General features: G+C 42.8%; 1 protein-coding gene across 2 annotated transcripts in view; it reads right to left on the bottom strand.

The window, feature by feature from the left end:
* LOC111963405 (syntaxin-binding protein 6-like) overlaps positions 1-26042 on the bottom strand; it is a 128723-nt gene extending 102681 nt beyond the window's left edge. For both annotated transcript variants that reach the window (XM_023986822.2, XM_023986823.2), the window contains exons 1-2: positions 25795-26042; positions 1621-1829 (exon numbers count right to left, since the gene is read on the bottom strand). In XM_023986822.2, the coding sequence (XP_023842590.1) occupies positions 1621-1774 (154 nt within the window). In that variant the 5' untranslated portion in view covers positions 1775-1829; positions 25795-26042. The remainder of the gene's footprint in view (positions 1-1620; positions 1830-25794) is intronic.
* Between the last annotated feature and the right edge of the window lie 1336 nt (positions 26043-27378).

The following is a 27378-nucleotide window of genomic DNA, read 5'->3' as shown; positions in this document are numbered from 1 at the left end:
TTGAATACATCATTTTAACATTCACAGTGTAGGTTGGAAAAAGTGTGTGAACCCCTAGGATAATGACTTCTCCAAAAGCTAACTGGAGTCAGGAGTCAGCTGACCTGGAGTCCAATCAATGAGACGAGATTGGAGATGTTGGTTAGAGCTGCCTTGCCCTATAATAAAAAAAATATATATATATATTTGAGTTTGCTATTCACATGAAGCATCGCCTGATGTGAACCATGCCTCGAAAAAAGGAGATCTCTAAAAGCCTTGATGTTCATCAGTCCACGGTAGGACAAATGGTCTATAAATGGAGAAAGTTCAGCACTGTTGTTACTCTCCCTAGGAGTGGCCGACCTGCAAAAATGACTGCAAGAGCACAGTGCAGAATGCTCAATGAGGTTAAGAAGATCCTAGAGTGTCAACTAAAGACTTACAGAAATCTCTGGAACATGCAAACATCTCTGTTGAGTCTACAATACACAAAACACTAAAAAAAGAAATGTGTTCATGGGAGGACACCACGGAAGAAGCCACTTTGCTACCTCAGGTCGTGGACAGCTTGCTATCATCGAATGAAAAATGAATTCCCAAGTTTATCAAGACATTTTGCAGGAGAATGTTAGGCTATCTGTCCACCAATTGAAGCGCAGCAGAAATTGGGTGATGCAACAGGACAACGACCCAAAACACAGAAGTAAATCTACAACAGAATGTCTTCAACAGAAGAAAATACGCCTTCTGGAGTGGCCCAGTCAGAGTCCTGATCTTAACTCGATTGAGATGCTGTGGCATGACCTCAAGAGAGCAGTTCACACCAGACATCCCAATAATATTGCTGAACTGAAACAGTTTTGTAAAGATGAATGGTCCAAAATTCCTCCTAACTGTTGTGCAGGTCTGATCCGCAACTACAGCGAACGTTTGGTTGAGGTTATTGCTGCCAAAGTAGGGTCAACCAGTTATTAAAACCAAGGGTTCACATACTTTTCCCACCCTGCACTGTGAATGTTTACACAGTGTGTTCAATAAAGACATGAAAACATATAATTGTTTGTGTGTTATTAGTTTAAGCAGACTGTGTTTGTCTATTGTTGTGACCTAGATGAAGATGAGATCAAATTGTATGACCAATTTATACAGAAATCCAGGTATTTCCAAAGGGTTCACATACTTTTTCTTGCCACTGTAGATGGTGAATTTAAGAGAACGTGTGTTGAAATGTGACTGGGGTCTCTAGCATGTTACATCAATTCCAGGCTAATAAGACTGACAGTGAGGATAACTTCTCTGGGCATGCCTCGCACAGCACACCCTACTCAGGCCAGCAACACATATCCATACAAATATACACAACACACACACTACTGCCCTCAGGAAGCTTGTCACTTGAAGGGACATTATGACCACATGCAACAGCCATGAAACCTGTCAGTGTAGAGCAGGTCATCGTCAGCACAGAAGCCAGATGCCCAGTCATAGCAGTGGTTATCAGAATACTCAGCAGGCACATGAAGGGGAAGACTGAATAGAGGAGAAAACCAGAGGGGAGGAAAGGATAGGACAGGAATGGAGGAGAGGAAAATGCCAAGAGAAGAAAGGGACAGAGGAAGGTAGAGGGGGTTGTAGTACCCGAGAGGCAGATGAAGGTCATGTAGTCTCCCTGTCCTCCAGTAGCCAGGAAGGGGATCTTCTTCTTGGTCCTCCTCTTCACCTGCACAGCCACCAGCATCTTCTCATCGTGGGGTGTGAACACCTCTTTGTTGATGGCTGACTTGGCACTCATCTTAGAGGAGGTAAAAGTCGTAGAGAGGGGGGTAGGGGAGGTCGTTAGCTCTTCTCTGTGGATGGGAAGAGATAAGAGCTCATTAGTGAGTGTTAGAGGTTAGACATTGCTGAAATGGGTAAGTTATCCCAACAGACAATGTAAAGGGCTTTGAGTTTCAGTGTCACGTTGGTATGAGGGGTCGGGAGACAGGCGCAGGAATGCGTAAAAATAGTTTTTATTACACCCAAATTACGCTGTGCCATGTAAAGGCATGGGGACGAAAACCAAACAAACACTATACATAACACAGGGTTGAAACCCAAACAAAAATGAGGAGTACCTCAAATAAATAACACAAAAGTGCACAATGATTAACACACGGGACGAGACCCGTAATCATCTGTGAAATCCACAATGGAACGAAAGCCAAAACACACAGTAAAGGTACTCACACGAACATTGTAACAATAGTCTACAGGACAATGGTAAACCAAGGACACACTTATACAATTACTAATCACTGGGAATAGGGGCCAGGTATGCGTAATGAATGTTCCGGAGGGATCCGTGACATTCAGAAAAGAGTTAATTGCAATTAATTGAAAGTTTCTCAGGAACTTTCTAGCCTAAAATCAACAGCAGTCTGGCCAATATCACTGAATTCTTGTTATTGTGAAGGTGAGAAAGACACTGGTAGAAACAATACGGTTACATGCACATTATAATGCGATTATTGTGGATAGTCAGATTAATATAATAGTTTGATTAAAATGTTGAAATGCTTTGCAAGAAGAACGATTTCCCTAGTAATCCTGTTTACATTCGCATCTGATATCAGGCTACCTGATGGCACTCTAATAAACACAGAAAATACCCAATCAAAATAAACGTTCTACCACAGCGAACATGTTGTTTTTGGGATACATATTTGATTGAGTTTGGACATATGTTTGTACGTGAAAACTTTAGGTTACGACTGTAACCCCGGTTCTCTGATAGTATGAGTGAGGTATTTCACTTATGGGATACGCCCCCAGCGTATTCATCAGAAGCCTTTATTACACTACGCCAGCCATGATTGGCTGGACATGGAGAGACATGTGCAGCTGGGAAGGGTGTCCCTCCTACCCTATAAAAAGGTCCAACGCAGCGTCGCAGCATTCAAAAATAAGCAACACATCTTCCTCGCTCATGCAAGGAGGGGTGGTCTGGTGAAATACCTCACTCATACTATCAGAGAACCTGGGTTACGGTCGTAACCTAAAGTTCTCTTTCAAGTATTTGTTTCGGTATTTCACTTATGGGATATACTGAGTCCCACATTGCCAGACAAGCTTATCCTGACGACCAACTGCCCTGTGCGATATATCACACAAATGGGCTATGCCCCCTAGAAGATCCTACACGTAAAACCCTTACTTGTGTAGGCAAAAGCGATAGCCCCCACTATCCAGTGGGAGAGGCGTTGTTTAGTTAGCGCTTTACCTGTGTGAGGTTAAGCCCAGGAAACAAACAACTGATCCCATTTTCTAAATCCCTTAGTCCTGTCCATGTAGATGCGCAGAGCGCGTACTGGGCACAACATATGCAACTGTTGATGTACTGGAGATGAAAACAGTGAGGGATAAAAAGCTACCAGCTAAATGGGAAGACACATTTCAAAGATTGGTTAATAATCTTAGGGGTAAAGGCGGGGTTAAGCCGCAATGATACCCTTTGTTACCAGGTGCAAATGGTGCACATGACGAGTACACTGACAGTGCGTGAATAACACTTACTCGCATGGCGGAGGCCAATGCTAGTAATAGCTCAGTCTTAAATGAAAGAATCTTCAGTTCCACCTGATCCAGGGGCTCAAAAGGCTGTTGGCATAGAGCATCCAAAACAATTGCTAAATCCCATGATGGGGCCAGCTGTTTGGACACCGGAAGCAAACAATGGGCACCCTTCATAAAACGGGTGACAAGGGGGTGTTGCCCCACTGTCGTGCTCCCAAAACCCACATGACAAACCGAAATAGCTGCAAGATATACTTTAATAATAGAAAAAGCCTTTCCTTTTTCTACTAATTCCTGTAGAAACGACAGGATTACAGGGACAGAGCACTGGAATGGCACTCTGTGATTTAGTGCACCATTCCTCAAATAAGCGCCATTTACAATTAAAGGATAGTTGATAGTTACATTTTGGAGGAAGCCCGGCAGTGTTCAAGTTTAACCATTTACGGGCCAGGCCCAGAGTGCCAACCGTTCCGTGTGAGGACGGAAAATCTCTCCTCGCGCCTGGCAAAGTAGGTCCTGACGCAGGGGGAGGGGCCACGGATGACAGCAGAGTAGTTGAGTGATCTCCGGTAGCCAATATTTCTCTGGCCAATGTGGTGCTATTAGTATGAGAGAGAGACCCTTCTCCTGCACCCTGGCTCGGGTGGGGGAAAATCAGGGCCAGTGGGGATAATGCATACAGGAGAACACGTGGCCACTCATGCGCCAACTCCCATCGGTGCATCCCGATCCCTCACTGAAAAGAACAGTGGACACTGAGTATTCTCCATTGATGCATAAAGATCCACTGCTGGCATGCCGAAGTGCATCCAAACCTGATTGGCTACCTCTGGGTGGAGCTTCCACTCTCCGTATAGAGGGTTCCCCCTGGAAAGTAAATCTGCCCCCAGATTCAGTATTCCTGGTACATGAGTAGCTCTCAGTGACTGGAGATACACACTGCTCCACATAATCAGTATGTGTGCCAGTGTGTGTAAGTGAGGGGATAGCAGTCCCCCTTGTCTGTTTATGTACGCCACAACAGTGGTATCGTCTGTTCTGACTAGAACATGACGACCCTCCAGAAATGGGAGGAACAACTTTAATGCTAAGGACACTAAGGAGCTCCAGGCAGTTTATGTGAGTATATCAGAGATGGGTACCCCACACCCCGTTGACTGTTCTGCCCTCATGAGTCGCAACCCAACCCGAGAGAGATGAGTACGTCGTGACTACTTTTCTGGATAAAACAGTGCACATCTGGGCACCCTGTGACAGACACATCCTGTGTCTCCAGGAGTGCAGTGCTACCATGCAGTCTATGGAGATCTGTACACGGTGATGTTTGTGACGTATTGGGCTCAGACCCAGAGAAGAGACCTAGCGTTGAAAGCTTCTCATATTCAAACTTCCTAATGGGATGACTACTAAAGCCGATGCCATCAAACCTAGCAGCCTCAGACATGTTTTGAATGAGACCAGGTTCCCTCTGCGAAACAGTGCTAGGCCATCTTGGAATGTTCTTATACATTCCACTGAAAGGCGAGCTTTGAATGATACCGAATCTAATACTAAACCTAAGAAAGAGATTGTCTGCGCGGGAATCAGAACACTCTTTACTGTGTTTATTTTGAAACCTAGAAATGTCAGGTGTTCCAATAGTAGCTGACTGTGTTCTATGACCTCATCTCGATTGTGTGTACAGCAGCCAATCGTCTATGTATGTCATCAGCCGAATGCTGATCAGCCGGGGCTATGGCTGCATCGGTATACTTCGTAAAAACACGAGGTGACAGTGAAAGGCCGAAGTGGGACTACCAGAAATTCATAGATTATGCCTTGATAATTGAATCTGATCAATTTCCTGTGAGGAGGGTATTTTGAGATGTGAAAGTAAGCGTTCTTCATGTAGATGTATACGAACCAATCGCCTGGGTGCACAGAATGTAGCAGAGCAGTGTGTTTCAACATTCTGAATGTGTACTTTCTCAGTGTGAACTGACATTGAGGAGTGTTTGTGAGACAAGAGGGGGGCCTTGTAGGAGCATCTACCTGAACATTGTCTCTTCTCCTCTTTGGGCTGTAACCTGTGACCCACCAACTTGGACCAGGTACGCCGGAAGAACACTGAGGTGCCTGGGAACGTCCACCATGGAACAGGCTCAGGCTTGGCAGAGGAGATAGAACTGGGCTTGGGGGAGGCCGTTTTCACCTCTCTGGCGATGGGGACATTACTAAGCCATCCGCTTCTTTCTCCTTACCCCTTGGGTGGGGTTAGGGGCAGGTGCCATGGGTGGGAAGGGAGGCTTCTTCGCAGCCCTGGGCTCACAGCCTGGGGGGGCTGGGTCTCTGGGGATCTTAAAGGTCGAGAAGGGTCGACCTGCTGCAGCCTGGGCGAAGGTGCGGCGAGGCACATGGGCGGCACTGGGCTGTGTATTCCTGGGCAGACAGAGCTTCACCCTCCCTCTTTTTCTCCTCGCACCGTTTCTGCATCATCTCAACAGTGGGACCGAAAAGGCCTTTAGGGTCTACTGGAGCATCCAGGATCTTCAGCTTCTCACTATCGGACACCATAGATAGGAGAGGGCTCGATGGCTCAACCTGGGATATCATGGGCCCCATCGCTCTTCCTGACGCCTGGACAGCGGCTTTAAGCAGATGCAGGTTGAGGTCTGTGGCAATACAGATCTCATCCCACAGTCCTGGGTCCAGTGTGACCGCCAGCTCCTCTTGTAGCTCAGCTTGGTATGCCGAGAGCATGGAGGCGGTGCTGAGAGTCCTCACCGCTGTCGCGACCGACCTGTAGTCCTTCTCTGTCACAGAGGACTGGAAGCACTCATACATGGTTGGTAAGGTGGGGAGAGTCGAGGTCATGGAGGACTTCTGGCTGGGATGTAGATGGGAAGCCACCAGGGGTTCAATGGGGGGCATGTGGGCCAGCCCAATCCCCGCCATGTCAACACAGTCCAACACTGACCCACCATGGACAGCGTTCTCGGAGGAGAAAGGTGTACTCCGGGTACGGGTAACCTCCTCCAGGCATTCTGGGAAGACTGGTAGTAATTGCCTGGCTGCCCGTTTGGCTTTGGCTAGCCTTTTACCCTCGTAGCGGGACATGATCTTGTGGTTTCTGCTACTGCATTGGGCCAGGAAATCACCAGTTTATTCACAGCGCGTTTGCACACGTCCTGCAGGTCCAGACCGAGAACTGGTGGGGACGGCACCCCATCTGCGTGTCCGGTTTCAGATTCCCTGGCAGGAGGCTTGGTGGCCTGGCCTGAGGGGATGAAGGAGTCTTCGTTTCCATTCGATGATTCCGAAAGGAGGCTGTCGGAAAACCCCGTGGAGTCATTATCGTCTCCAATCAGGAATCCCGACAGAGAGGCAGCGAGGTCGTTGCTGAAGTCCTCCAACAGCGGGGCAATGGCGTCAAGCAGGTCGCTCCAGCTGGCGCTAGCTGTCACTCCACGGTTCCCTGTGGGGATATCCATTGCCTCTGGTGACGCATCGGGGGCGCTGGCCCCCATGTTAGGGTCCTGTTGACTCAAACTAGTTTGGCGTGCTATCCTATCTTCACAATGAAGAGGGCACAATGTGGACAGGAGCCACCGGAGGCTTCCTGGGCATGTTGCAGCCCAAGGCAAACGGAGCACACCGAGTTGGTGTTTTTGGACGATATCGTGTTTCCACAGGAGCAGATTCTTTACAGATGCTTTTGTCACCATAGCTTGGATGCTATGCTTTTAGCTGCCAGAAAAAAACTAGAATGGTCCGATAGCTAGCGATTAGTGGGTGATCTCCGACAGTGGCACTCGGTGTGATGGCTGTATACCGTTTCCGAAACAACAGATTAGAGATGATAGCTTGGTGTAGCTAGTAAAAGCTTTTCTTGTTGAAGTAAAACCACAAAAGCTAGCTAGCTTGCTAACAACTACTCACTGTTTGGATACAGCTAACTTGGTCGTGAACAAGTTAGCCTTGTCACAGCTGTACCTGTTCCTCCCTCAAATAATTTTCCTCTAACTATGGTGAAGGAAAAGGAAGATTGTCACCACCGCACAGTCCAGAGAATAGGGCCTGGCGAGCAAGTTTTAAGCTCATGTCTGTGGACAGTTTAGCTAGTTCTGGAAAATGCAGTCGTGTCGAGGTAAGCTTTCTGATGAAAAGTCGAGAAGAGGTGTTTGAATGACTCAGAGACGCTGCGTTGTACCTTTTATAGGGTTGAAGGGACACCCTTCTCCGACACACACGTCTCGACGTCCAGCCAATCATGGCTAGTGCAATAAAGGCTTCTGACGAATACGCTGGGGACGTATCCCAATAGTGAAATACCAAAACGAATACTTGAAAGAGAACTACTTCTAAGATGCATATATTCAGTTGTTCCGGACACACTTCACTCGCGCTAAAGAGGGAGGCTCGCTCAGCTGGTGCTAGCACATGCGCAGATCAAATACACAGCTGGAACCCCGATTAAGGGTGTTTAGATGTCCTAATAATTCAAAAGATTCCTGAGAAAACCAGGCGTTTTAATTGGCGTATGCTTACTTCAATTTTGACCTTGAACCGATTAAGAAAAGCAGAGTAAGGTATTTACATAACTATTGCATAATCTGCCTACTGCCATAATCAGTTTAATATCTAATTATTAGTGTACATGTAAACGTACTCAATGTCTTTGTTACATATCAGGAGAAATCACATGCACCCAGAAATCACATTGAGAAAGCAGGGAGACATTAGTCCCAGAAGAAATAAAAGCAAAATAGCCCCGACATCTACTGACTGCTCTGTGCTTTCCAGTCCCCTCCACTGCAATCTCATTTCAGAAACATTCTACTCTCCAAAAGAAACGGCCCCATAAAATAATGTAATGCCACAGTGAGCGACTGCCTCCAATATCGAAAATGGGCTGTCATCTCTGTGTGGGGCAAATAACGGTGGAAGGTAGCCTAGTGGTTAGAGCGTTGGTCCAGTAACCGAAAGGTTGCTAGATCGAATCCCCGAGCTGACAAGGTAAAAATCTGTCGTTCTGCCCCTGAACAAGGCAGTTAACCCACTGTTCCTAGGCCGTCATTGTAAATAAGAATTTGTTCTTAATCTTGTCAATAGGGGGGGCGCTGTTTTCACTTTGGAAAAAATCGTGCACAAATTAAACTGCCTCGTACTCTATTCTAGATCGTACAATATGCATATTATTATTACTATTGGATAGAAAACACTCAAGTTTCTAAAACTGTTTGAATTATATCTGTGAGTAAAACAGAACTCATTTTGCAGCAAACTTCCATATAGGAAGTGAAAAATCTGAAAACGATGCTCTGTTCCAGGGCCTGCCTATTCAATTGCCTAATATTTATCGATATGCATGCACTTCATACGCCTTCCACTAGATGTCAACAGGCAGTGGAAGGTGGAATGGGGTGTCTAGCTTGATCTGAGGCCGAACAAGAGCTTTTGGAGTGACAGGTCTGGAAATTTCTTTGTCTTCTCTGGCACGCGAAGTACATCGACATTGGCTTCTGAAAAGCGTTCGGTATACACGGCGGATATCTCCAGCTCTGATTTTATTTGATACATGTGATAATAACTTCGTAAAGTATGTTTTTTCAACCGAGTTTTATCAGATTATTCAACGTTTATTGGGACTTTGAGTTTTCCGTTCTTTGCGTCGAGAGAAACTGGGAACGTCATCAACATTGGCTAGCATTGTGGCACGAATTCGACAGGAGAAAAGGACATTCTAAAACCAAACAACGATTTATCCTCGACCTAGGACTCCTTGTACAAGATTCTGATGGAAGCTCAACAAAAGTAAGAACAATTTATGATGTTATTTCGTATTTCTGTGGAAAATGTTGATTCCTATTCTCTGCCGTTTTGGCGGGCGCGGTCTCGCAATAACGCAAGCTGTTTGTTATGGTAAAGTTATTTTACAAAAATCTAACACGGCGGTTGCATTAAGAACCAGTGTATCTTTCATTTGCCATACAACAAGTATTTTTATGTAAAGTTTATGATGAGTTCTTTGGTCAGATTAGGTGAGTGTCCAAAATAGCTCCGGACATTCTGGMGAAWRGWTGCTACATATTCACAATGTATAACCACGGTTTGCAGCTCTAAATATGCACATTTTCGAACAAAACATAAGTGTATTGTATAACCTGATGTTATAAGACTGTCATCTGATGAAGTTGGTCAAGGTTAGTGATTAATTTTATATCTTTTGCTGGTTTTTGCGAATGCTATCTATGCGGTGAATAAATGCGGTTGTGTGTTTGGCTATTGTGGTAAGCTAATATAATGCTATATTGTGTTTTCGCTGTAAAACATTTAAAAAATCTGAAATATTGGCTAGATTCACAAGATGTTTATCTTTCATTTGCTGTACACCATGTATTTTTCATAAATGTTTTATGATGAGTATTTAGGTATTTCACGTTGCTCTCTGTAATTATTCTGGCTGCTTTGGTGGTATTTTTGATGGTAGCTGCAATGTAAAACTATGATTTATACCTCAAATATGCACATTTTCGAACAAAACAAATTTCTTGTATAACATGTTATAAGACTGTCATCTGATGAAGTTGTTTCTTGGTTAGTGACTAATTATATCTATATTTGGTCGGTTTTGTGATAGCTACCTATGCGGTAGAAACATGGTGAAAATATGCGGTTGAGTCTTTGGCTATTGTGGTTAGCTAATAGAAATACATAGTTTTCGCTGTAAAACATTTTAAAAATCGGAAATGATGGCTGGATTCACAAGATGTTTATCTTTCATTTGCTGTATTGGGCTTGTGATTTCATGATATTTATATGCTATTATTTACTTGTGGCGCTATGCTAGGCTATGCTAGTCAGCTTTTACTGATGAGGATGCTCCCGGATCCGGGATGGGTGTTAAGTAAAGGTTAACTGACTTGCCTAGTTAAATAAAGGTTAAATAAAAAAAATGTAATTACATCTCTCTTACTACGCAGGCAATGTTCCTTCCCAGATCTGCTGCAAAATGTAAATGACTTCAGATGAAAAAAAAAAAAAAAGTATAACAATTCTCAGTGAACAGCCATTATTTTCCATTATTGCAAACATCTTTTCAAATGTTACTTTGTTCACATTATGCACTGACAGTTCCTCAGACAATGGAATCGGAACACCCAGGTTCCAAACACTGTGTGCTTTGCTGATAGTGTCAGAGAAAGCAGTGCTGAGGCAGTGCAACTGTGGCTGCAATAAATGCAGGATGCGGTTATAAACAATAGTGTTTTATTGGGTCCAAATGCTCTCCGGAGAACTATGGATGGAGTTTAATCATTGTCTCAACCACAGACACAGAGCGGGGGTGATACACCAATCTGTCACTCACGACAAATGCTAAATTAATTACAGAGGAACAGCACACTGAAAAACAATGCCTTAAATCAATTTGGATTGCTAATAAGCAGGCCAAATATTCTTGTTTTTCACAGTGTAGTGAGTTTCAAAAAAGTAATTGGCTGTTGAGGAGGAGAAGCACGGAAACTATAGTTTCACAGAAACATAACCCGCAGTATTTGACGATTAACCTTGCTATGCATAAGTCTGCTTATACTTTAAACTTGAAAAAGCTGTTAGTGTTTCCCCTACTATTAATTAGTCTTGGCGGAGCCCAAACCTAGCCGAGCGCTGTAAAACACTGAACAGCCATCTGTCTTTGTCATCAACTGTCAAGCTTTCAAAAACATTAGGCTACTGTATGTGGCCAGCAAAATATTCTGGACGTTCTTGAAAACAATACATATAGAAAGGTATTTCTGAAACGTCTAGAGACATCATGATTTGATCCACAAAAGCTAGTTGTTTCAGACATTTTAAATGCTGAATCATGAATGGTGCAGCATCTGGTGAGAGTTAGTTCTAAGCATTGGCTAAGAGTCCGTTTCTACTTCTAGGTACTCCTATCCACAGGGTAAAGTTAGGTCACAGTGAACACTATGGTAGTACACGGCGACTCATCTGGCCATAAAAAACAAATAGTAGCAAAACAATCCATCTCATTCAATGACATATCACAACATCACCAGATGATAAAGCTCTAACCAAAATGGGACTGAGTAAACAAAACACAAGCAAAGATTTATTTGAAGAGCAACTAGCCAAAAAAAATGTCTTTACTTGGAATGTTTAAAACATCCAACCCCTAAATCTACTGACTCTAGACATACAGTAGCAGTCAAAAGTTAGGACACATCTACTCATTCAAGGGTTTTTCCTCTACTATGTTCTACATTGTAGAATAATAGTGAAGACATCAAAACTATGAAATAACATCTATGGAATCACGTAGTAACCAAAAAGTGTTGAACAAATAAAAATAGATTTGAGATTCTTAAAAGAAGCCACCCTTAGACATGATGACCGCTTTGCACACTTTGGCGTTCTCTCAACCAGCTTCATGAGATATTCACCTGGAATGCATTTCAATTAACAGGTGTGCCTTGTTAAAAGTTAATTTGTGGAATTTCTTTCCTCTTAATGTGTCTGAGCTAAACAGTTGTGTTGTGACAAGGTAGGGGTGGTATACAGAAGATAACCCTATTTGGTAAAAGACCAAGTCCATATTATGGCAAGAACAGCTCAAATGAGAAAAAGAAATGACAGTCCATCATCACTTTAAGACATGAAGGTCAGTCAATGCGGAAAATTTCAATAACTTTGAAAGTTTCTCAAGTGTAGTCGCAAAAAACAAAGCGCTATGATGAAACTTATGACGACCGCAAAGGAAAGAAAGACCAAGTTACTGCTGCTGCAGAGGATAAGTTAATTAGAGTTACCAGCCTCAGAAATTGCAGACCAAATATATGCTTCACAGAGTTCAAGTAACAGACACATCTCAACATCAACTGTTCAGAGGAGACTGCGTGAATCAGGCCTTCATGGTCGAATTGCTGCAAAGAAACCACTACTAAAAGACACCAATAAGAAGAAGAGACTTGCTTGTGCCAAGAAACAAGAGCAATGTACATTAGACCGGTGGAAATCTGTCCTTTGGGTTGATAAGTCAAAATTTGCGATTTTTGGTTCCAATCGTCGTGTCTTTGAGAAAGAGTAGGTGAACGGATGATCTCTGCATGTGTCCACCATGAAGCATGGAGGAGGAGGTGTGATGGTGTGGGGAGTGCTTTGCTGGTGACACTGTCTGTGATTTATTAGAATTCAAGGCATACTTAACCAGCATGGCTACCACAGCATTCTGCAGCGATACGCCACCCCAACTGGTTTGCGCATATTGGGTCTATCATTTGTTTCTCAACAGGACACTGACCCAAAACACACCTCCAGGCTGTGTAAGAGATATTTGACCAAGAAGGAGAGTGATGGAGTGCTGCATCAGATGACCTGGCCTCCACAATCACCCAACCTCAACCCAATTGAGATGGTTTGGGATGAGTTGGACTGCAGAGTGAAGGAAAAGCAGCCAAGAGCGCAGCATATGTGGGAACTCCTTCAAGACTGTTGAAAAAGCATTCCAGCTGAACCTGGTTGAGAGAATGCCAAGAGTGTGCAAAGCTGTCATCAAGGCAAAGCGTGGCTACTTTGAAGAATCTAAAATATATTTTCATTTGTTTAACACTTTTCTGGTTACTACATGTGTAACACTACAAGTGTTATTTCATAGTTTTGATGTCTTCACTATTATTCTACAATGTAGAAAATAGTAAAAAATAAAGGAAAACCCTTGAATGAGTAGGTGTGTCCAAACTTTTGACTGGTACTATAAGTGTACACATGCCCTGAAATGGCTGTGCAGAAAGTTGTTTGCCTTGTTCAGCTTCCTATAAAAAACAGAAACAGCTTTGTTCTACCACCATCTCAGTCCACTGGTGCACTACCAATCTCTGTACAAAGGAGTCTTCTGATACAAGGTGCTGGATCAGTAATTCAATGAACTGAAGTGAGGACAATGCTCTTCATTCCTCCTCTTCTCGAATGAATAAAACCTATGAAAACCTTGATTTCTTTTGAGTGGGCCTCAAACAATCATATGAAGACAATAGGAAACCTGAATGCAAAAAGTCACTAAGACAGGGGTAGAGTCAGAGAAAGCGAGAGAGAGAAAAAGTTAGAGAGAGCTTCCTAGCAGTGAATCGCTCCAATAGCTCTAATCCTGGGAGTCCCTACCGATCCACTACAGTCCTCCAGCTGAGATAGAAGGTTCCCCCTATGTCTCTCCAAGCTGTCGACAGACAGTGGGGAGTCCATATCCTGCTTCAGGTGGGAGACTGAAGCTTGAGGGATGGAAGGGAAGACTTGAGAGATTGAGTGATAGGATGGGTGGATGGATGGATTTCACTTTCCAGGAATGGCGGTGAAATGACAGTCTGATGTTTTGAATTACATCAGCCTCACGTCCCGGCACTGCTTGGCTATATTGAAAATGACACTCACGCTGTAGCCCTGTCTGTCACCCTATTTTCCAGTGCCAATCCCCCCCTTTCCCAGCAACACTTCATTCATTGTACCTTGCTAAGCAGTGAAAGGAGGGAGCAGTGCAGAACGCAGTCTTTCCTCTCGCCCAGCGTGTTAATGTGAAATCTGCTCACAGCTCTCCAGAGGCCACTTCAGAAAGGGGTATTTGACTTTAGCTCCACAGCCAACACTTTAAGCACTCCCCTCCAACCCTTTCCCCTTCACACAGGCCAATATAAACCAGGCACAATAGCCAGGCTAAGGAGAGAGCTTCACAAAGATAGGACAGGACTTGCTGCCACTCAAAGCCAGTTCAATTAGTTCAGCATCTTATATAATTGCCAAACACTGATAAAACTACCAGAAACTCAAGAAACAACTCATTCCATTCCAAGTTTAATCTTATGTATAGAGAGAAAAGGAAAGCTGTTGTTACAGCTACTTTGCTCAGAAATGTATAGTAAATGTAGAAAGGTTAGGGTTTAACAGCTCATTGAAGAAACCTTCAGAAACGGGAAGGATCTGAAGTGCTGGATGCAGGTGTGATCTAATCAACCCACAATGGGAACGTACCATACCTGCTGGGACGCCAAGATGTTGGGTTTCTAGCTCTCTGGGCCGTGTCCAGTGTTGTTTTTAGATGGTAGTTTGTAGATTGAGCCAACGAGACCGCGATAAGAGGGGGGGATCACATTCCTGGGGCTCATCTTCCATTCCTATTCCTTAGAGAACGCCCAACACTCAGCAGGAATTAACTGCTACTCTTTAGCTCAACTAGAGTATGGGTGAGCGTGTGTGTGTGTAGAGAGGGTGCCTCTAACAGAGTAGAGTGCAGATAGGATGTTGAGAGTTAGCAAGCTTCAAAACAGTTGCCTTTCAGAGGAATGAGAATTTTAAATGATGGAAAATAGGATTTATTCCAAAAAGAATACAGATTTTACAGTGGGCTAGCATATGGCAGGGAACACATTACTCAAAACGGTTGCAGTATGTAGAAGATAGGCCTACGCTAAGTTGAAATGTTCCACAACAGGTTTGTGATAGAGATGCAACAAATGGAACATTTTGCTTAACATTTAAACTGCCATTTTTTTTTACCAGTTTTCCATTAAAATGATAAATAAATCCATGTCATTTCACAATGCAGATAAATGGTCATATTACATACGTAATGTAGGCTATGACCGCTAGCACTGGGCAATGAAGTTATACAGACCCCTTGACTTTTTCCACATTTTGTTACATCACAGCCTTATTCTAAAATGTATTCAAAAAATATATATATTCTCATCTACACAAAATACCCCATAATGTCAAAGCAAAAACAGGTTTTTAGAAATGTTTGCTGATTAATTTAAAAAAAAATCATTTACATAAGTATTCAGACCCTTTACTCAGTATTTTGCGAAAACACCTTTGGCAGCAATTACAGCCTATAGTCTTCTTGGGTATGACGCTACAAGCTTGGCACAGCTGTATTTGGGGAGTTTCCCCATTCTTCTCTGCAGATCCTCTCAAGCTCTGTCAGGTTGGATGGGAAGCGTTTTTCAGGTCTCTCCAGAGATGTTTGATCGGGTTCAAGCCCGGGGCCTGTTTGGGCCACTCAAGGACATTCAGAGACTTGTCCCGAAGCCACTCCTGCATTGTCGTGGTTGTGTGCTTAGGGCTGTTGTCCTTCCCTCGATCCTGACTAGTTTCCCAGTCCCTGCCGCTGAAAAACATCCCCACAGCATGATGCTGCCACCACCATGCTTCACGGTAGGGATGGTGCCAGGTTTCCTCCAGACATGACGCTTGGCATTCAGGCCAAAGAGTTCAATCTTGGTTTCATCAGACCAGAGAATCTTGTTTCTCATGGTCAGAGTAAAGTGCCTTTTGGCAAACTCCAAGCGGAATGTATGTGCCTTTTACTGAGGAGCGGCTACCATTCATGCCTGATTGGTGGAGTGCTGCATTGGTTGTCCTTCTGTGGAGATAGGAGAACATTCCAGAGAAACTCTGGAGCTCTGTCAGTGACCATTGGGTTCTTGGTCACCTCCCTGACCAAGGCCCTTATCCACCATTGCTCAGTTTGGCTGGGCGGCCAGCTCTAGGAAGAGTCTTGGTGGTTCCAAACTTCTTCCATTTAAAAATGATGGAGGCCACTGTATTCGTAAGGACCTTCAATGCTGCAGAAATATGTTGGTACCCTTCCCCAGATCTGTGCCTTGACACAATCCTGTCTCGGAGCTCTACAGACAATTCCTTCGACCTTATGGCTTGGTTTTTGCTCTGACATGCATTGTCAAATCTGGGACCTTTTTAGACAGATGTGCGCCTTTCCAAATCATGTCCAATCAATTGAATTTATCACAAGTGGACGCCAATCAAGTTGAAACATGTCAGGTAGGGTCAATGGAAACAGGATGCACCTGAGCTCAATTTCGAGTCTCATAGCAAAGGGTCTGAATACTTAGGAGAAACTCCCCAAATACAGGTGTGCAAGCTTGTAGCATCATACCCAAGAAGACTCGAGGCTGTAATCACTCCCAAAGGTTCTTCAACAAAGTACTGAGTAAAGGGTCTGAATACTTATGTAAATGTGATCAGTTTATTTTTAATACATTTGCAAAAATGTCTAAATCTTTGTTTTCTTTGTCATTATTGTGTATTGTGTGTAGATTGATGAGGACTTAAACGTTTGTTTTTTTTAATCAATTTTTGAATAAGGCTGTATGGCTTGTCATACTAATTTTGTCCAGACAGCGACAGATGCATAGGCTACATATAGTAAGGCAGAGGTGCACTACTTCGCTCGCTCAGATGCCTTCTCCCATGTGAGATACTCTAGTTTCAGCCACTTGTGAATCGAAGGAAAGTTTGCAGTGCACTGTTCGGATGCTGGAATTATTTTTGCTGAACGTGCTAAGGTAACCTTCTATTTGAAGTGATTTGTTTGACAATCAGATGAAAACTGGTTGTGTTCATGGCACATTAAAAAGGTAATACATTTTTACAGTTAAATAACATGTAAAACTAGCCTCTGCCTGGGGCCTCCAAATCACCCAGTCCACCCCTGATTAGGCCTATCTATTGGCAATCAAAAGCTATATCTTGCCATTTCTTGGCATGCAATGTCTCGCAACTTCAGTAAAGCAGGGCCTATCAACAATGAATAGGCTAGGATATTCTACACGCAACAGACTGAACACACACTTGCATCATTAGCAAAGAGAAAGAGCAGGCGAGCCAGTTGCACTGTGATTAAGATTTTATGGTGGGGGGGAGAAAAAGAAAATTCCTTTTGGGATTTTTCTTAATGTTAAGGATCCCAATTCCGTATAAACAATCACACCCCTAGTTTGTGAAATGTGTTCCAGGTGATTTCTTACAGTAAATGAGGGTTTACACAATGATCCCTGGACAATGTTAAAAAAAAGAAAAGTGAAAATGTTCTCCATGCTACAGATTTATCTGGAATAGAGGTGGCATAGATTTATCTGGAATAATGAGAACTATCACTATTTCATACCTAGTCCCATATTTATGAACACACAAAGTGAGAAACCTGACCTGCCTAAGGCTGTGGAATACTGAACATAATGCGCCAAACAAATGGAGGTTTTTTGATATAAAAATAATCTTTATCGAACAAAAGGAACATTTATTGTGAGTCTCGTGAGTGCAAACATCCGAAGATCATCAAAGGTAAGCGATTAATTTTATTGCTTTTCTGGCTTTCGTGACCAATCTACATTGCTGCTAGGTGTTCTTAATGTTTTGTCTAATGATCAATAAACTCACACAAATGCTTGGATTGCTTTCGCTGTAAAGCATATTTTCAAAATCTGACACAACAGGTGGATTAACAACAAGCTAAGCTGTGTTTTGCTATATTGCACTTGTGATTTCATGAATATAAATATTTTTAGCAATTTTTTATTTATTTGGCACTCTGCAATTCAGCGGTTGTTGATGAAAATGATCCCGCTAAAGGGATCCGTGCGTCAAGAAGTTTTAAAGCAGAAGGATGATGTGAATAATACAGAACATGGTTGCTTTGAACTCTGAACCTGAACAAATCTATGTGACTTGAAGACCTTTTGTAGCCATACATACTGTCATGGATGCACAGTCGTTCTGTTTCACACACCTTTTCCTCCTGAGCTTGCAAATAAACAAGCAACATCATGGACTCAGCAGCCCAGTCTCTTTGGAAACAATACAGAAGGAGTCTTCTTTGGCAACAATCCACTTGTTGGGCCAAATCCCTTGTGGAACACCAATCTCAGGGCATAAAATGCTACATTTCCTTAAAGGTTTTCTTCAATTACTGAAGCCTGTATACTTTAGAGCTGTCACTGCAACTAATTTTGTAATGGCATATCTCTGCCACAGTACACTGAACAGAAGCACATAAACCTCTCCTCTCTCTGCACAGGGAGGACAGACAGGAGGATTAATCAATTTTACTGTGTGACTCAGCTGCAGTTGAGATGAGGGCTGCATGATGCCAGCCAGACATGGGCCAGCCATGAATCACACAGCAGAAAGCCCCCAAAATGATCTCATTCTTTATAGCCTTGCACCCAGTGACAATAAACCACTTTGGAGAGGGAGCAGTAGGCTATACAATGCCAGGCTGAATGGATAACCAGAAAAACAACAGTCAACAGAACTTTCTAAATGGTCTGCAGAGGAGCTTCAATTAGTTTTAGCCTACAGGTCAGACAAATATGAATATTACAAGCAGTGTTTACATAGCTTCTATGGATCTTTCCCTTTAAAACTAACAAGTATCCAAACCTACTGACATAAGCGAAAAGGAAACGCATTATTCAAGCAATGGATCACCTAAAATGGCCCTAGCTGTTTTGGTTCTGCATGAACATGCAGAACCAATGATGATGTATACACCATGTGTAAATTAATAGATAGCCTAATCATATCCAATAACCTATATTTTGTGGTGTACTCCAGTAGCCTAAATTATACAATAAACTACTTCATGGGAGTGTGGTGTGCATTTGGAGTTAATTGGGTTGGTGAACAGCGATGCTATAAGGAGTTGTATTAAGGAAAGCCAGATCTGAGGTGAATGAGGTTGAGGCAGCAGCCCTGCAAGGTCCCAACCTGTCAGACAGACTCGGCAACACAGAGAGGGGTGGTAATTGCTCATTGCACATAAATCCTAAATGCATTGCGTTTTCCAAAAGGCTTTTTCCACCTTTGGCTCAAATACAAACTCCAGCTCAAGGCCTTTACAGACTGTATGTCGGATTCAGTCTTTTACGATTATCACGTCACCAAATAAAAATCTTGATATCAACTTGGCCAGATTGTACAATTTGATTCAGTTCTGTCGTCGCATTCTGCGATTGGCTTGTGAGGCTTCATCAGCAAACTACATCAGCACCAGCAGCACAAGCCTCACTCTACGCTTATGCGCGGCTGAAGTGAGTTTGGAAAAACTAAAAGTATGCGTCTTTGAAATAGTTTTCACATATAAAGTCTGATGTCTGAATTCAGAATCAAATAGGCTTCCGCAAAATAACACGGTCGCTGTGGTAGAATATTTACTTTGATTGCAAGATTAGAGAAATTGTTCTTGCAAAGCATGTAAATGTTTAAATCGAACTTATATTAATCTGACTATTCACAATAATCATATTATTGTGTGCATACTCAAGTGAAGGCCAAGTTCCTATTGGTCAGTCACCAGGAATGAATCGTAACACCAGCCACACTACACGATAAAGAGAAAAAACTTCTGACACTACCAGAACTTTGACGGAGCCTAAAACTTCACTTAGTGGTACTTAAAACGGCAGACCTAGACCCTGTCATAAAGAACGAGTCAAGATGTCCGACAAGACCTAAGAATTTTCCCACAACTTGGACATATTGAGACACCAAAATCGTGGCATGAGACAGCTAAAATTGTAAAGTCTGTGGGGGGCTTCAGCTCTAGCTGGTCACTATGGAACTAGGCAAACAAGGATTTTCAGAGGAAAATTATTTTGTAACTGTCTAATTTATTTATATATATTTTTTTTGGGGGGGGGCTTTACATTAGGTTTATCTCATGCCAGTTGAGTAACACTGTAGGCTAACTACCCTAGTAACAACGCTAACATCTTTTTAGACTTGCTACATAATAATTTGACATAAAATGTAGCGTTTTTTAAATATTTTACCAAATCCAATACGCTAGGCTTTAAGTGGTGACATTCTAATATTGTGGGTTGGCAAGGATACAGTAACATGCACATTTGCATGAACTAATGACCAGTAAATTGCAACACACTGGGTTCTTTGGTTTTGGAGTGGGGCCAACAAGCCCTGCGAAATAAGGTTTCCAGGCCTCCCGGTTGGCGCAGTGGTCTAAGGCCAGAGACTCTGGGTTCGAGCCCAGGCTCTGTCGCAGCCGGCCGCGACCGGGAGGCCCATGGGGTGACGCACAATTGGCCCAGCGTCGTCCGGGTTAGGGAGGGTTTGGCCGGCAGGGATATCCTCGTCTCATCGCGCACTCGCGTCTACTGTGGCGGGCCGGGCGCAGTGCACGCTGTCCAGGTCGCCAGGTGTACGGTGTTTCCTCCGACACATTGGTGCGGCTGGCTTCCAGGTTGGATGTACATTGTGTCAAGAAGCAGTGCGGCTAGGTTGGGTTTCGGAGGACGCATGCTCTCGACCGTCGCCTCTCCCGAGTCCGTACGGGAGTTGCAGCAATGAGAAAAAAAGGGGTAAAATAAAAAGCCATGTTTTAGACTGGTTTAGGGTATCCAGATTTATTTTGTCACACCGTCCTTCTCTTATCCCGGGATTTACAGTATTAGCGGCTTAGGGGGCGCAAAAACAAACGCAAAAAAGACCATTGGGCATCTTACCAGAATGCTAACAAACTTTGCATAAGTAATAACGAATTTCTATGGCGGCTGCTAGCAAAATAATGAATCGCAAATACAGGCAATCCAGCTCAAGTTATACATATAGGAGGTACTGAATGTAATTTTAGTTGAGTTTGGACATTTACAAGCGAATGTAAACGAGAGACATTGTGCAAATGAATAAAGTTGACACGCATGCTTGTCTGAAGGAAGAACAGCACTGGCTCTGAAGCAGCATGTGTACACGCTGTGTCTGTGTGAAGTCTGGAGTCGCTAGGGCAACAGGCCTGCCTGCTCTGCTCAGAGAAGATGGGGGAGGAGCAGAAAAACGAGAACAGAGAGGAGAAAAAAACACAAGGAAATCAAAAGATGGCACTGGCAGCTGTACATTTAACTCATCTAAAGGGCTTAGACTTCTCAAACACAGCAGAAAGCTTAAACAATATGGTGCCCCATCACTTTATTCAGTAACTATTTAGATAACTAGCAAGTTAAACTTAGGAGTCGCGTTAATGTAGAATTCTTCATTTTTCTTTCCGGGAAAAATAAATTTAACGCATAAGAAATCTCTTGCTGCGTTTTGTAAACACAGATCTAAAGTGCTTCCCATTGTAATTTCTGCTCGGCATCAGACTACTTTTGTGCTTAAGTTGCACTTCTTCACTCGGAGGAGAATTCACAAACAGGCATTCTATTAGCAGACAGCACTCTGACTGATGTGTAGCTACTTCTCTCTGGCACTTTTCTCAGTGTAGCAAGCCTACTTTTCTCTAATAAAATGCAGGATTAACTTGAAGCAAAACATTAGGAAATGTAGCTGGCTACATTCTTTCTATGATAAACATCAGAAATATGATGACCATGCATACAATGGCAAGAAAAAGTATGTGAACCCTTTGGAAATACCGGGATTTCTGCATATATTGGTCATAAAATTTGATCTGATCATCTAGGTCACAACAATAGACAAACACAGTCTCCTTAAACTAATAAACAATTATATGTTTTCATGTCTTTATTGAACACACTGTAAACATTCACAGTGCAGGGTGGGAAAAGTATGTGAACCCTTGGATTTAATAACTGGTTGACCCTCCTTTGGCAGCAATAACCTCAACCAAACGTTTTCTGTAGTTGCGGATCAGACCTGCACAACAGTCAGAAGGAATTTTGGACCACTCCTCTTTAAAAAAACTGTTGCAGTTCAGCAATATTCTTGGGATGTCTGGTGTGAACTGCTCTCAAGGTCATGCCACAGCATCTCAAATCGGGAGGTCAGAGGTCAGGACTCTGATGGGGCCACTCCAGAAGGCGTATTTCCTTCTGTTGAAGCCATTCTGTTGTTGACTTACTTCTGTGATTTGGGTTGCTGTCCTGTTGCGTCACCCAACTTCTGTTAAGCTTCAATTGGTGGACAGATAGCCTAACATTCTCCTGCAAAATGTCTTGATAAACTTGGGAATTCATTTTTCCATCGATGATAGCAAGCTGTCCAGGCCCCGAGGCAGCAAAGCAGCTCCATCCACCATACTTTACAGTTGGGATGAGGTTTTTGATGTTGGTTGGCTGTGCCTTTTTTTCTACACACATAGTGTTGTGTGTTCCATCCAAACAACGCAACTGTAGTTTCATCTGTCCACAGAATGTTTTTCCAGTAGCGCTGTGGAACATCCAGGTGTACTTTTGCAAACTTCCGATATGCAACAATGGTTTTTTTGGACAGCAGTGGCTTCTTCCGTGGTGTCCTCCCATGAACAACATTATTTTATAGTGTTTTACATATCATAGACTCGTCAACAGAGATGTTAGCATGTTCCAGAGATTTCTGTAAGTCTTTAGCTGACGCTAAGATTCTTCTTAACCTCATTGAGCATTCTGCGCTGTGCTCTTGCAGTCATCTTTGCAGGACGGCCACTCCTACGGAGAGTAGCAACAGTGCTGAACTTTCTCCATGTAGACAATTTGTCTTACCGTGGAAGAGATACTTTTGTAACCATTTCCAGCTTTATGCAAGTCAACAATTCTTAATCTTAGGTATTTTGAGATTGTTTGTTCGAGGCATGGTTCACATCGGGCAATGCTTCTTGTGAATTGCAAACTCAAATTTTGTGAGTGTTTTTTATAGGGCAAGGCAGCTCCAACCAACAGCTCCAATCTCGTCTCATTGATTGGACTCCAGGTCAGCTGACTCCTGACTCCAATTAGCTTTTGGAGAAGTCATTAGCCTAGGGGTTCACATACTTTTTCCAACCTACACTGTGAATGTTTAAATGATGTATTCAATATAGACAAGAAAAATACAATAATTTGTGTGTTATTAGTTTAAGCACACTATGTTTGTCAATTGTTGGGACTTAGATGAAGATCAGATTTATGCAGAAATCCAGGGTTCACAACTTTTTCTTGCCACTGTAATTTTGCAAAAAATGTATTGCTTTTTCATTGTAAGCTCATGTACTTGTGTAACTTCCAGCCAAATACCGTTGACTTTTGTTGTCATTTGTTGAAAATTAAGCTATTTTCTGCCGAATGAGTTGCACTAATGTATTTTCTGTGAAGGAAAACTATAGTTGCACGTCCCTGATCACTCTATTGAAGCAGGTGAAATGAAGAACGTGATCTGCTTTATCGCCTATAGTATTACACAAGTTGACTGCAGGTATTTACTTAAAAAGTAGCTACAAATATTAAAATGTATTGATAAACATTAAAGAAATAGTTTCAACGGAATTGACGGTATTAAAAAAACATCCTGTGGCTATTTCCAAATACCCTGGTATATACGGTATACTGTCCAAGCCTACTATGTTTTACATTCTCCTTATTGTAATGTTCCATAGGGTCATCCTATGTGGTACCCTATTGTATTTGAAGTGAAAATGTGGAAAATATCTCTGTGTGCATGCGTGTGAGAGAGAGAGCGAGATGAAGCAGTCAAGGTACAGAAGCACACTGTACTACCTCCTTTTCAAATCAGCTGTCAGAGTTGCATTGTTACTCCTACACGATAGCATCTGGCCATCAGCTCTGTAAATATCATGTTTTTCCTTGTGGAAAAGCAAACCGCCTCCCATTACTGCCTTCAACACAAGAATTTCATATGAACAGGACATCCTGGGTTTTTTATTTTTCAAAGTCAAATACAAAACATACAATGAAGACTCAAATGGCTTTCCCTTTGTTTGGGGGTGGTATGAACCAACTGTCATACACATCAAATCCCACACATATTAATTGCTTTATCAATAGCCTGACTTTGATATTTGATAGTTTTACAGTTAATGGCTTAATATACAGATGAGCACATAACAATGAGCTTCAGGTTATATGAAAACATAGTTCTTATAATAAAGCATCTGTATATGAAACTAGCATGATGCACATGCATGACAATTATTTGCAGGTAAACAATCAATAAGAGAAAAATGTACCTTTGTACAATACAGGTGCATGCAGCTGCATAATACTTGCATTATGCAGTATAGCCTAATTGAAATATTGTCCATGCCATTCCATATACACACAAAAGTATGTGGACACCTCTTCAAATTAGTGGATTAGTCTATTTCAGCCACACTCGTTGCTGACAGGTGTATCGAATCAAGCACACAGCCATGCAATCTACATAGACAAACATTGGCAGTAGAATGGCCTGTACTGTAGAGCTCAGTGACTTTCAACCTGGCACCGTCATAGGATGCCACCTCTCCAATAAGTTAGTTCGTCAAATTTCTGCCCTGCTAAAGCTGCTCCGGTGAACTGTAAGTGCTGTTATTGTGAGGTGGAAGTCTAAGAGCACCAGCTGCTCAGCCACACAAGCTCACAGAACTGGACCGCTGAGTGCTGAAGCAGTAGCACGTAAAAATTGTCTGTCCTCAGTTGCAACACTCACTACCGAGTTCCAAACTGCCTCTGGAAGCAAAGTCAGCACAATTCGTGCTTCTATATCCTGTTTCAGCATGTCAATGCCTCCGTGAACAAAGCGTGGTCCATCCATAAATGGTTTGTTGAGATCAGTGTGGAAGAACTTGACTGGCCTGCACAAAGCTCTGACCTCAACCCCAAACAACTTTGGGATGAATTGGAACGCTGACTGAAAGCCTGGCCTAATCGCCCAACCTCACTAATGCTCTTGTGGCTGAATGGAAGCAAGTCCCAGCAGCAATGTTCCAACATCTAGTGGAAAGCCTTCCCAGAAGAGTGGAGCCTGTTATAGCAGAAAAAGGGTGGACCAACTCCATAATTAATGCCCATGATTTTGGAATGAGATGTTCAACGAGCAGGTGTCCACACACTTTTGGTCATGTAGTGTAGCTTGTGACAAAAGCCTCCCTGTTTCAGAAAATTAAATAAGATCGCAGGCTACTTGAAGGTTGAACAATTATGTATTTTAGCTAGTGTGCAAAACACCAGCTCAAGCTTCAAAACTGTTAGCAAGGCTTCAGACTTCAAAATTAGGTATTTCGAAGCCATATTATGCAAGACTCTACTGCTATGTATAATTTGAACAGACTTCACTCTGACAGTGAGACGTTCAATGAAATACAATTAGTCTCAGCCTTCACCCTAAATAGTATTTACTATAATACAGCTATTTATTTGACATAAAATGAAGTATTCAAATCCTGAACAATCCATTGAATGAATCATTTGACGTGCGCAAAAGTTCGTAAAAAAAAGTTTAGCCTTTAACTGTAGCAAGTTATGGGATATATTTTGCTGATTGTTGTAACAGACACGGTGGAGACGGAGCAACACGCGCAGTCTGTCTGAAAATGTTGGCGCGCGTACGCACACACAGGACTCCCCGCTCGAATGCCAATAGTTGGACGAATGTAAATCTAAAACGTAGATAAATTATGACAGCATTTGAACTTGCTATAATGTGTATATCAAATTCGTATCCTATGAAAACCCGAGAGTAAATAGAACAGATCAAAGGAATTCGCAAGTAACTCACCACTTCTCGTTTGACACTGTTCCAAGTGTCAAAGCCTCAGCAAAGGTTATCACCGTGAGTCAATGTACTTTTACTTGACAATTCATTACTGTCATCTAATCAAATTAAAAGGTAGCATTTCGTTTTTGACATGGAAGTAGCCTAATTTCGCTCAACAGTCGTATTTCAAGGAAAGACAGAGCGTCTCTATCGCTCGCGGAGCTACAACTGCAGTCTCGATAGAAAAGCAGTAGCAGGTTCTCAGCAAGTCTTCCAAACCGCTAGTCACGTGGAGTAGACGCTAAGTAAATGCAATGTTCATTTTATTTGAGTCTCTAACATAAGTAAACAAATTATTGCCATGATAGGGAATTTAAACTTTGAATTAGATTCCTTTCTATGTCCTTCCATATTTCCTTGCTTTGCTTAATATCAAATCTGATATTTTTATTGTATTTATTTAACCTTTATTTTACTAGGCAAGTCAGTTAAGAACAAATTCTTATTTACAATGACGTTTACAATGATGGCCTACCAAAATGCCTCCTGCTGGAACAGGGCTGGGATTAAAAATAAATAAAACAATAAAATATAGGACAGAACACACATCTTGACAAGAGAGACAACACTACATAAAGAGAGACCTAAGACAACAACATAGCAAGGCAGCAACACATAACACAGCATGGTAGCAGCACAACATAGTAGCAGCACAACATGGTAGCAGCACAAAACATGGTACAAGCATTATTGGGCACAGACAACAGCACAAGGGAAAAGAAGGTAGAGACAACAATGCATCACGCAAAGCAGTCACGACTGTCAGTAACAGTGTCCATGATTGAGTATTTGAATGAAGAGATTGAGATAAAACTGTCCAGTTTGAGTGTTTGTTGCAGCTCATTCCAGTTAGCTGCAGTAAACTGAAAAGAGGAGCGACCCAGGGATGTGTGTGTTTTGGGGCCCTTTAACAGAATGTGACTGGCAGAACAGGTGTTGTATGTGGGGGATGATGGCTGCAGTAGATATCTCAGATAGGGGGGAAATGGCTATAAACTTGTTAGCTATGAACTTTCATGAAGCCAGTGTTTTCAACACTTTTCGCCTGGATTACTTCTTGGAAACTTTTGTATTTTTCTGTGAGCAACTGCACAAAGTTCTGCACAAATTCACATTTCCCCTTTTGACTGGTAGCCTAGAAGGCTATATAAATGTTGTAAATGTGCACACCACATGCCCTCTTTCCCCAAATGCCAGCTGTTGCCACCCTGCCTGCTGGTGGAGAAGGTGGAAAGCTTAAAGTTCCTCGGCGTACACATCACTGACAATCTGAAATGGTCCACCCACACAGACAGTGTGGTGAAAAGGCACAACAGTGCCTCTTCAACCTCAGGAGGCTGAAGAAATTTGGCTTGTCCCCTAAGACCCTCACAAACTTTGACAGATGCACAATTGAGAGCCTCTTGTCGGGCTGTATCACCGCCTGGTACGGCAACTGCACTGCCTGCAACCGCAGGGCTCTCCAGAAGGTGGTGAGGTCTGCCCAACGCATCACCGGGGGCACACTGCCTTCACTCCAGGACAGCAACAGCACTCAATGTCATA

Source organism: Salvelinus sp. IW2-2015, linkage group LG4q.2 (genome assembly GCF_002910315.2).
Source record: "Salvelinus sp. IW2-2015 linkage group LG4q.2, ASM291031v2, whole genome shotgun sequence".
Classification (NCBI taxonomy): Eukaryota; Metazoa; Chordata; class Actinopteri; order Salmoniformes; family Salmonidae; genus Salvelinus; species Salvelinus sp. IW2-2015.
This window is presented reverse-complemented; position numbering and strand designations above follow the sequence as displayed.